At 30.9% G+C, this 10907-nt stretch overlaps 1 protein-coding gene across 1 annotated transcript; it reads right to left on the reverse strand.

Moving 5' to 3' along the window:
* Window positions 1-2696: 2696 nt before the first annotated feature.
* Window positions 2697-4521, reverse strand: LOC132037363 (probable glutathione S-transferase parC). The gene is made up of 2 exons (XM_059427866.1): window positions 4189-4521; window positions 2697-3418 (listed from the first exon to the last, which is right to left on the reverse strand). The coding sequence occupies exons 1-2, from the start codon at window positions 4504-4506 to the stop codon at window positions 3074-3076; spliced, it is 663 nt and encodes a 220-aa protein (XP_059283849.1). The 5' UTR covers window positions 4507-4521; the 3' UTR covers window positions 2697-3073.
* Between the last annotated feature and the right edge of the window lie 6386 nt (window positions 4522-10907).

Below are 10907 nucleotides of genomic sequence, written 5' to 3' on the forward strand. Positions count from 1 at the left end.
AGGTACCCCCTTTTTTAAAAATAAATATCGTTTTGGGCTCTTTTGGCTTTTTAAAAAAAAAAAAAAAAAAAAAAAGAAAGAACCCCGGGAAGGGGCAACACCCAAAAGAAATCCTGGGCCCCCAAAAATTTTGGGGCCACCATTTTCACTAATAATAGGTTTATGAAATAATTTTCTTAAAAAAAATAAATTATTCCCTCTCTCCAAATTAACCTTATACTTTTTCCCGAGATTTAACTGCATAAAATTTGACCAACATTTTATGATGTATTTTTTAACCAAATTGATATGAAAAAAGTGGTAATTTATAGTACTTTTCATGTAGTTTTCAAATATGTAAATTTTAATTTGAAAATATTGAGTCAATCTAATCCAATTTAGCTTTAAAATTTAGTCAAACTGACTCGAAAGTGAAAAGTATCATATAAATTGAGGGAAGAAAAACTATTATATTTGTTACTAATGTTGATTGCACCCGTTAGAAACGATTATATTTGTTACTAATGTTGATTGCACCGGTTAGAAAAACACACTTCATGATAAAAATATATAAGATTTTTTTTTTTTAAAGAAAAGTTAGGGCCTCTCATCAAGATTTGGCTTTAGCCCACCGAGGACGTTGAGCTGACTCTGAAGGTATGCTTACTAAGTTATTCTTATTTATTAGATTAGATTAGATGTTTCTTGAGAATTAAGCACTATTAAGAAAAATTAGTTATTTAATATAAGAATATAGTTGGAAACAATTACTATTATTTTTTTGTCTTGATTTTCTAAAGCGATACTTATTTTAGAACAATCGTTTTTCCTACAGCTACACTTATTTTGGGACGGATGCAATAGGTTACTAAGCTTCTCCTTGACTATGCTAAATTTTTGAAAAAGTACGTATATTTTCTCCTTTTTTGAAACTAAAATAACATTAAATTGATTCGATTTTGGCGTGTTCATCTAGCATCCAGGGAATTCCTAAGCAGTAGAAGCAGAGGCGCATCTAGCCTAAAAGTTAGGGGTTCAATTGAGCCCTAAACTTTCTCATAATGGAATAAATTTATGTATAAAAAATTATTAAAATTATAATAAATAGTAAATATGAACCCCTAATTTTAAAAATATAATGAATTCAATTTGCTAAAAATTTTAAGATTACAACCCATAAAATTTAAATCGCAAGTAAAAGGTTTAAAAAAATTCCAAAGGTACCAATAAATGCCATCTTATTCAAGCACTAGTATTCTTCTCAATGGCCCCCATAAATATACAAAATGCACGTCCCATCATTGACGCGATTTCGCACTTAGGACCATTACCATAACTGAATTGCATTAGTAAACAAAGTAAACCACATTATTTAATACTGACGGAGTCCCGATTTTTTTATTACTGAGATTCAAAATATAAATAAATAGACACTTGAAGAAATTAAGAGGATTTAATATTACTCTATATATATATATATATCAACTTATATATATAATATAATTTTTCGGAGAATGGATATGAATGAACCCCCGACGCCCTTCACTCATACGGTAAAAAAGATCTTTAGGTTATATTGTAAATAAGATTTTGAATCCTTTGATATACGGAAAACAATAATGTAGCAGTATAGGAGTTTAAAATTACTTAGATCAAAGATTCAAATTTCAATTATACTATTTTAGTACTTTTTAGTCTCTTTTATAAATTTTTGTTTCTGCCACAGACAAATAATTAAATACATCTTTAGTTGAAGACTATAAGACTCAAAAATCTTCTCTATTTTAAGTCTGTGTCAAGTCAAATTAAGACAAATAAATTGAAACAGAGAGAGTACTATATGCTTTATCATTTTTTTTAATCATATAAATGTTATGATATATTTAAAATTACTCATTTAAAAGTCTTATTTGCAGATAAATATTATAGCGTATTTATAACCAAGAATTTTAAAAGATTTCTTTATCTTCTTAAATTTCAATTATAAGTCAAATTACATCAAACAAATTGAATTGGACATGTCATGGACAATGCCTCACTCTATTTTGGATTTCTTACATAACTGGTGAAGAGATGGTCTCAATAGGAAGACACACAAGCTTTGGAATACTATTCTCATAGTCATTTGGTGCACAATTTTGAATGGAAAGAAACAATAGAATTTTTTAAGGCAAACATAGCAACCTATACCTTTAATAAAATTGTATTTTTTGCTAGATCCTTTAATAAAATTGTATTTCATTTCCTCACAAGCATGTCCATTGTAAATGAAAATAAATTCCATGCTATATATAATTGAGACCTTGCACACTTAGTGCGTTTTTTCATTTATATAACATTACTTATAAAAAAAGAATTGGATAGACTCTCGAAACTCGATAAGTATCACATAAATTGGGACGAAGGAAGTACTATGCAGGCATAAACTATAGACCCTCCTAACTCCCTATCATAAATGATGAGTGCAGAGAAAAAAAGAATTGTAGATTGAGGATTTAGCATAACTCAAATCAAGAGTTTTAATTATGAGCCAGCCTAGTCGGAACTTGTATTCTTAAAACACAGTGGAATAGGCCTTCAGCAACTTTACAATTTAGTTGGTACATCATACATAAAATTTAGCCTGGTTTGACTTGACCATTAAATGGGATGTATAACTGAAACAAGATAAATGTTGAGAATAGCCTCTGCCCTTCCAAACAACTAAAAACAGAACAAACAAGAACCAAGAAAAAGTAAAATAACTCAATTGTCAATAAGTAAATACAAAAGAGGAGAAGCTCGAGAGTTACATACACAAACTACAACAAACAACACTCAAACAAGACACACTTAAGAGTCCTTTATTATAAGTAAAACTAGACCTTGCACTATGACCAAACAACCTTCTCAAATCTTGAAAATTCAACTCAAGAAAGCACAATGAAGTGCCTTTTAAATACATTATGAAGCATAACAACAACAACAGCAACAGCAACAACATACACAGTAATCCCACAAGTGGGGTCTGGGGACTGTAGAGAGTACGAAGACCTCTACCTCGTGGAGGTGAGATGTTGTTTCCGAGAAACATCATAATTGCGTAAGCATATGTTTATTCAATTCCAATTTTCTGTCTTAACCATTGTATAAACTCATAGACCTTATGTTGATCGGGCAAAGACTTGGCAACAGACTCCCTCTGCATGCACCTCTTGGCCCAAGACACAAACTTTGGACACTCAGCCTCTGTGCTGAAGTTACCATAAGTCTCATAGGCATAAAACCAAGTGTAGAACCCAATGAGAGCAATATCCACAAAACCAAAGTTATCCCCTCCAAAGTAAGGCTTGTCTCCTAGTACTCCCTCCAGCACTTTAAGGACTTCTATGAAATCTTTCTTACCTGCCTCCTGTTCTTCTCCTTTTGTTGCCCATATCTTCCTTGCAGAATCATACAACTGAAAATTTCAACAAATCCAGAATAAGAAAAGGGTTATCACTTGCTTCCACAAAACTAAGATAAAAATCCAAGTTAGTCCATGTTAAGAAAATGGACCTTACAAGTTACACATTGCAAAACCTAGCATATGAAGTGAGGATTAACCAAGCTATATAACCAGACAATATTCCACTTCGTCAACTAATGTTATAATCAGACAATAATCCATTTCTTCAATTAATGTGAAACTTTAACACCCCGCTTGTAAAAGTGAACATATGGAGCATGAACAATATAATAAGGGTAAAAACATACCCCTATCAATGTTGCACCAAACCATACTATTTTACCATATGGTAAAGTCAAACATTAAGGTTAGGATGTTTATTAATTAACTACAATATAATTTAGCAATGGGAGTGCGTGTTAAGACATGTTATGTATTAATTGGCTCTATATAAACACTGAATGCGGGTGTACTTTTACCATCATTAGGTACAGTGTAGAATTAGCTTTTGGCAGCCCATGTACCAACCAAAGGAAGGGTTGACTCTACTGCCAACATTGGGTATACAAAAATAAAAAAGAGTCTTTACTATGATAACACAAATCAACGTTTACCTAATTAACCCTAAAAGCTAACTCATTAGGTCACGATTGATCAAGACTACAAGAAAATATAACATTAATGTGAAACTCTAACAACACAACTTCAACTCAAATTAGTTCGGATCGGCTAAAGAATCCTAATTAAAGCATGGGAAAAAAGAGGAAAGGCTATGAAGTTACCTTCTTGTCAATATAGTCAGCCCAGAACCTAGCTTGTGCTCTCTCATAAGGATCAGAAGGGAGTAAAGGAGCTTTATCCTTCCACACTTCATCAATGTACTCAACTCCAATAATAGACTCGCATATGGGCTTTCCATTGTGAATCAAAACTGGTACTTTTTTGTAGATAGGGTTCATCTGTAAAAGCAACGGGCTTTTGTTCCACAAGTCCTGTTCTTTGTTCTCATATTTTATCTCTTTTTCAGCTAGTGCAATCCTTAGCCTCATGCCAAACATGCTAGGCCAGAAATCCAATAGAATTACCTCATTGTTAGCCATTGTTATACTGTATGAAATGCAAGTGTGAGAAGAAATAAGAAGATTTTTTTTAATTTTTCACAAGTGCTAATATTGATTTGTACTTACTTGTACATACATACACGTCCTATATATAGGCACTTGGATCGTTGGAAGCCTTCATTTTTCGCCTTTTTGTGTACAAGCGGTGCTGTTGTCATTGGGGGCTTTTAAGATACTCTGTCCTTCCCAATTTTTTGCGAAGATATTAGATTGAGCACAAAATTTAAGGGAAAAGATTATTTTTTTAAATAAAATTAATGATCTAAAATAAATTGTAAAAGTTTATGTGACTATAAATTATTTTATTAAGTATAAAATGAGAAATTTAATATTAAATTGTTAGTATTACATATGTAACGATATCTTTTTTGGGACTAATAGCTTGTTTGGTCAAGCTTATTTTTTTCTAGAAGTGATTATTTTTTCTAATAAGTGCTTATTCTAAAAAAATGGGATTTGGTCAAGCTTGTGGGAGAAAATAAGTGTTTATGGAAAGTAGGAGAAACTAAAAAAAAATAGTTAATGTCCAAAAGCGCTTTTGCGAAAAATACAAGCACTTTTTAAAAACTTGGTCAAATGTTAATTATTATTCAAAAGTGTTTTTAAAATTAATTGACAAACACAAACTACTTTTTAAAAGCACTCTTAAAAAAATCACTCTTAAAAAAGCACTCTTAAAAAAATCCTTTTCAAAATAAATTAATTTTAAAAAATTGGCTAAACAAACTATAATTATATAAAAAATATTATTACTGGGACAAAGGGAGGTACCTCAAACTCGGTAATTATTCGAGATTTTTCTGGATGGCCTAACTATAAAAGTCTGTAGGTCATCGCATTCATCACGTGGTCTATAGTAGAGAGGCTCCCCCACGTTTTTGTGTCCCTTTTTTCTGTTCATTTTGACTTTTTGTGTCCCTTTTTTCTCTTCCCAATTAATGTGCTTAATTGTTTTCATATTTTTATATTTTGGGATAAGACACTATTATCCCTTGAATTATACCCAAATTTGCTACGACACATCCTATCTTTCCCTGAGTCCTATTATTTCGCTAAACTTATTTAAAACGGAATAATTACCACCCTAAACTTATTTAAAAAAGAATAATTACCCCCTAAACGCTGACATGGCAAGGAGAGTGTGTTTCACTCTCTTTAAGAGAGTGAGAAACATAAAAAACGGGAAAACTTAATTTTTCTTAAAAATCTATATTTTCTTAAAATATGAAAATAAATCTAGTTTTTCACATTTAGTTTTAAAAAACAGGCTTTCAACATTTTAAAAAAATAATTAATTTTTTCAAAATTTTATGAAAAAATAGTTTTTTCACATTTTGACAAGAAAAACACTTTTTCCAAATTTTATTTGAAAAATAAAAGTGTCCTAAGAAAATGAAATCATGAAAATCAAAATTATTTAAGACATTTTAAAAACATAATCCCGTTTTCCATATTTTTAACAAATCCATTTTTCCATATTTTAAAAAAAATCAATTTTTTAGTTTTGTTTTTAGAAAAAAAAACCGGTCTTTAAAAAAAAAAAAAAAATTCCATTTTTTTTTTTAAAAAAGGGTTTTAAAAATCATTTTTTAAAAGAAAATTTAATTTTTTAATCCATGTTTTCAGTTTTTATTTAAAAAAAAATCAAATTTTCAATTTTTTTTAAAAAAGCGGGTTTTAAAAATCATTTTCTTAAAAGAAAATTCAGTTTTTTATTTTTTTTTAAAAAAAATTGACACGTAAGTTTGAAAAAAATTAAAAAAAAAAAAAAAAAAGAAAGAAAACAAATAAATATACATGTGGCAAGGAGAGTGTATGTCACTCTCCGATACGAGAGTGGGCATCAGCGTTTAGGGAGGTAATTATTTCGTTTTAAATAAATTTAGGGGGGGTAATAGGACCCATGGAAAGGTAAGGTGTGTCGTAGCAACTTCAGGTATAGTTCAGAAGGGTAATAGTGCCTTATATAAAAAATTTAGGCAGAATATCTAAAGTCCTCTTAAACTTGACATGAATTATTAATCGCACAGCTAAACTATCAATAGTTTTAATTGCCCCTAAACTTGGCTCGAACTCGGCAAGGCCTTACCAGGCAATAAGGGGTTGTTTGGTAGCATTCTTTTGTTATCTGTAAAATTCAACACACCTAATACGGTGTTTGATTTGCAATTTAAAAATTTGCATAATGTATAAGTTATAAGAAAATATGTATATTATTTTTGCAGAATAGAAGATGGAATAACTAATAATGAATAACTAAATTCTGCATAACTAATTCCTATATAAAATAATAGTACATAAATTAATTTCTCCAACTATACAAGCCATGTTACCGTGAAAAAAACAAAATTCATCTGATATTGTGTTAGTAAAAATAATTAAAAACAGGAGAGGAAAGATTCGAGATGACTGATGAGAGTGAAGCATGATGGAGAGCCAATGGATCAACCGACTTCTTTTGTTATGGCTTACCTACTATTTTGGACTATTTGGACATTTTCCACTTTGTAATTTTACCATAAAACTCCTAGTAAGTAATTTTAGGTTTTAAAATTAGCAGGTATTTTGATATGAATTGAGTGATATTTGATAGAAAATAATATTTGAAGTTGAGTTAAGTATTGCATTTCAATTGAAAAAAATTGAAGTTTTGTCCAATTTTTCAAATTTGAAACTAACCAAAAAATCTTTCTAAATGAGCAAAGAATATTTTTAAAAACTTCTTTTACAAAAAAAAAATCATATCCAAACAGGCCTAAGCCAATTCTCATAATTTTAACTTTTCTTCACGTGTATGATTGGACTTTTTATTGGTTCACGCATGGAAAATATTCAGGCGTCCACCTGCCATTGTCAGCCCTATTTTTGAAAAAAATATTTACTATGTAGTTTCAAATGTTATAAGTAAAACTCCTAGACATATTCATAACAATAATTATTTGTTTTGATTACATAGATTAAAGTAATTATTTGTGAATGTTACCCAATAATATTGAACTGGTGGGTAATGAAAAAACGCAAATCCAAGACCTCTGTCAATCTTGATATCATATTAAGTGAGCGAACAATTAAAATCTTAGGGGTCGTTTGGTAGCTGGTTAAGAGTAAATTATTTATGTTTTAAAATTATGCATAAGTAATAATGTTTTTGTAGCTAGTTATGAGGTGAGTTGTTCATATATAAAATTAATACGGTGTTTGGTTGCAATTTAGGAACCCACATAACTAATACACATATAAGTTATGAGGGAATCTATGTATTATTTTATGCAGGACAAAAGGTAGAATAGCTAATACATGAATAACTAAACCCTGCATAAAATAATGCATAGATTCGCTCATAACTAATCCGTGTATTACTAATACCTGCATAACTCTAACTAGCTACCAAACGACTCCTTATAATTCTATCTCCAAGTGTTTCCCTCCACAACTTGAAGCGAACTATCAATCTCTTAACTTTTTCCCTTTGCATAATACCATGAGGTTTGGGGTTCGAATCTCTGCTCAGTAAAAAAAAATAAAAAATCGCAAGGCAGAGTTTTGCAGCAAAATTAGGCCTATTCTGGCTAAAGGCCTTAAAGGCAGATTTTTTTGTCTTATGCCTAAAGGCAAAACTCTGTCTTAAGGGAGAGTTTGCCTTATATCTGAAGATAAAACTCTGTCAAAACTCTGGCTTGTGAATCCAAACTCTACCTTACAATTTATTTTTTTTTTGGTTGAGCGGGGGTACGAACGCAAAACCAAAAAATTTTAGCGAAGGACAAAATAAAGCCCACCTATTGAGGAACAAAAATTAAAGACCGCCCCTAAATAATTCAATCGTGCAAATTGCCCTCTCAGAATTGGTGGACTCACAAACTGGTTTTCAATTGTGGATAAGGCTGGAATCTTATAATGGGCTGGATTCTTTTCTAAAAGAAGTGGGCTTTTATTAGGCAAACACGGCGGCCCAAAAGTACATGTGGTGATCTTAACATTTTTAGCTTGTCGACTAAAAACAATTTCACTCGTATAACGTAATAAATTGTAATCATCATCAATGTATACTCAGTGTATAACAAGTGTATCGATTGAATATACCGGTTAAGATTTGTTTAAAAAAAAAAAAAAAAAATATCAAGGTCAATGGCTTTGTTGGGCTATAGTATCGTGTAAAACCCACCTTTAGCATGCTTCATTCGATTATCTGAAGAAACTTTCACTTCTTTGTATTTTGGAAAGGATATTAATAAATCAGAATCACGCCCCACAGTTCAACAGATTTACTTGGGCAGTTGCATTCTCTTGTTCTTTGTTCTTCTTAATTAGCTTATCAGTGTCCACCAATTGATGTCTCTGCTAATTTTGTGGCCATAAAATAAAGACAAGAGATTGCATATCGACTATGGAAAACAACAATTTCTTTAAACTATCGGTGTATAATATAAGTTCTTTGAGTAACTATCGCGTACAAAAGGTACAATTCCCCAACATTTATTTATAAGACATCTGTCAAATTTAGTTTACACACCAACACTGTAACCAGCTTGCTAAAATTTTGGTAATGGGTTGCTCAATAAACTAATTCACATGTTCTTCATGGTTGGTGATGGGTCGGATACTTTAGACCATGTCCTGTAAATAAAGATCTTGAATAACGCATGACCAATAAAGTTGTGGGGGTTCCAATTTCGTATAGAAAGTGTAATGTCAGACTTTGTAACAATTGGTGCATACACTTCAGATTTAATTAAATAATAATGAACAACATAAGGACAAGTTTCAACTAATAATGGTCAAGCTCGACATAACTGATCAAGTTGAATTCAGTAATATGTTCACCATTTCCTCCAACCACTACGAGGCATAAATTCAGGCCCTGCAATAGTATCTACCATATATAGTGATATTGTTTCTGCGAAATCGAATCAACCATGTAAAGTACTTAGTCCAAACACAATGCATCTATGCTAACAAATTTACAATAATGAGAATATTACATGTTAAAGTATGCATGCTCGGACCAGTGACGATCTTGAATAAAGTCTATGTCAAGCTGATCAATGGGATATCTGTTGGAAATTCTCTATTTAGTGGGCTGGCATATTTAATATAATTGTACATGGATTGCTATCAATTAAAGACGCCCATTTGTACGTCTGATCTAATATAGTGTTATTTTAATGTTCTATAAATAATCTTATGTTATAAGATATGGATTTTATATACGTAGAAACCTAATTAACTCTCCAGTTATAATTGATGAGTTCATAATCGGAAGAGTCAACTTCTTACGAAAGGTTGCCCTTTGAAGAGTTATGTCTCTTAGAAGAGGTGCTTGCTATTATCTATTGGTTGTGATCCCGAGTCTCATATCGAATTCTTTTCTCTCATTACATTAAGGGAAGTCTTTATAAAAAGAAATAAAGACTTAGAAGATCCTGCCTTCCTTCTATCAATTCTTATAATGGATCAAGGTAAGTGCTCTTACTAATCTTGTAGATTTATATTTCTGTCTAATGATTTACTTGCGATCGTGTGTTGATAATTAAGTTTTCCAACAAGTTTTACAAAACACGATATAACATAATATAAGATCCATGAAAAGTATTTCATGTTAAGTTTCATTAATTTGTGAATCAAATTTTGAAACACTGTTTCAAGCCTTCTTAAAGAAGTTTGGATTCTGGTTTATCAAATCAGTTTTTTGCCATAATTTCAGTAATTGTCTGGCATAACCTTTAAATAAATAAATAAATAAGATATTTATGAAGGACTTTTCGAAGCAAACTTGATTGAAATTCTATGATAAGTTATGTTTTTTCTCTGACACATTGTATATGCTAGGTTGCATTCATTACATGATTGCAATATTTTATCTTTTCTTTCTGTGGAAGGAGAGTTAATCATGAGAATGTGTTTGTCTGATGCGAAAGCATGTTCTAAAATATCTCAGAATCACAGAGTACTCTAGTCTTACCTCTGATTTCATTATCTTCAGTTTCCATATGCACTATTATGCGGTCTAATATTTTCACCATAATGGTGATATTGAATAAATTATTAAGGCGTTTTCGTATCAACAGTGTGCCAATACTAAATGTTCAAATTTCCCAATCGACTTGCATGTGATATTTATCTAGACATGATTTAGATCATTTTACAACTTAGAAGATCTCGCCTTCCTTCTATCGATTCTTATAATGGATCAAAGTAAGTGTCCTCACTAATTTTATAAATTTATATCTCTGTCTAATAATTTACTTGTGATTCTGTTTTGTTAATTATGTTTTTCAACAAGTGAATCGAGCAAACCAAAGAAAAAAAAAACGAATTATAGTGACGATCACGAGACAAGTTGTCGGTTGATGCCGCCGCTATCTAGAAAAGGATTTGGG

The sequence above is a fragment of the Lycium ferocissimum genome, chromosome 11 (assembly GCF_029784015.1).
Source record: "Lycium ferocissimum isolate CSIRO_LF1 chromosome 11, AGI_CSIRO_Lferr_CH_V1, whole genome shotgun sequence".
Classification (NCBI taxonomy): Eukaryota; Viridiplantae; Streptophyta; class Magnoliopsida; order Solanales; family Solanaceae; genus Lycium; species Lycium ferocissimum.

Bases quoted from the DNA above. Each gene is read 5' to 3' on its own strand.
- LOC132037363 (XM_059427866.1), bottom strand. From the start codon at position 4,506: ATGGCTAACAATGAGGTAATTCTATTGGATTTCTGGCCTAGCATGTTT. The intron at 3,419-4,188 runs GTAACTTCATAG...TGAAATTTTCAG, and splicing joins CTGACTATATTGACAAGAAG to TTGTATGATTCTGCAAGGAA.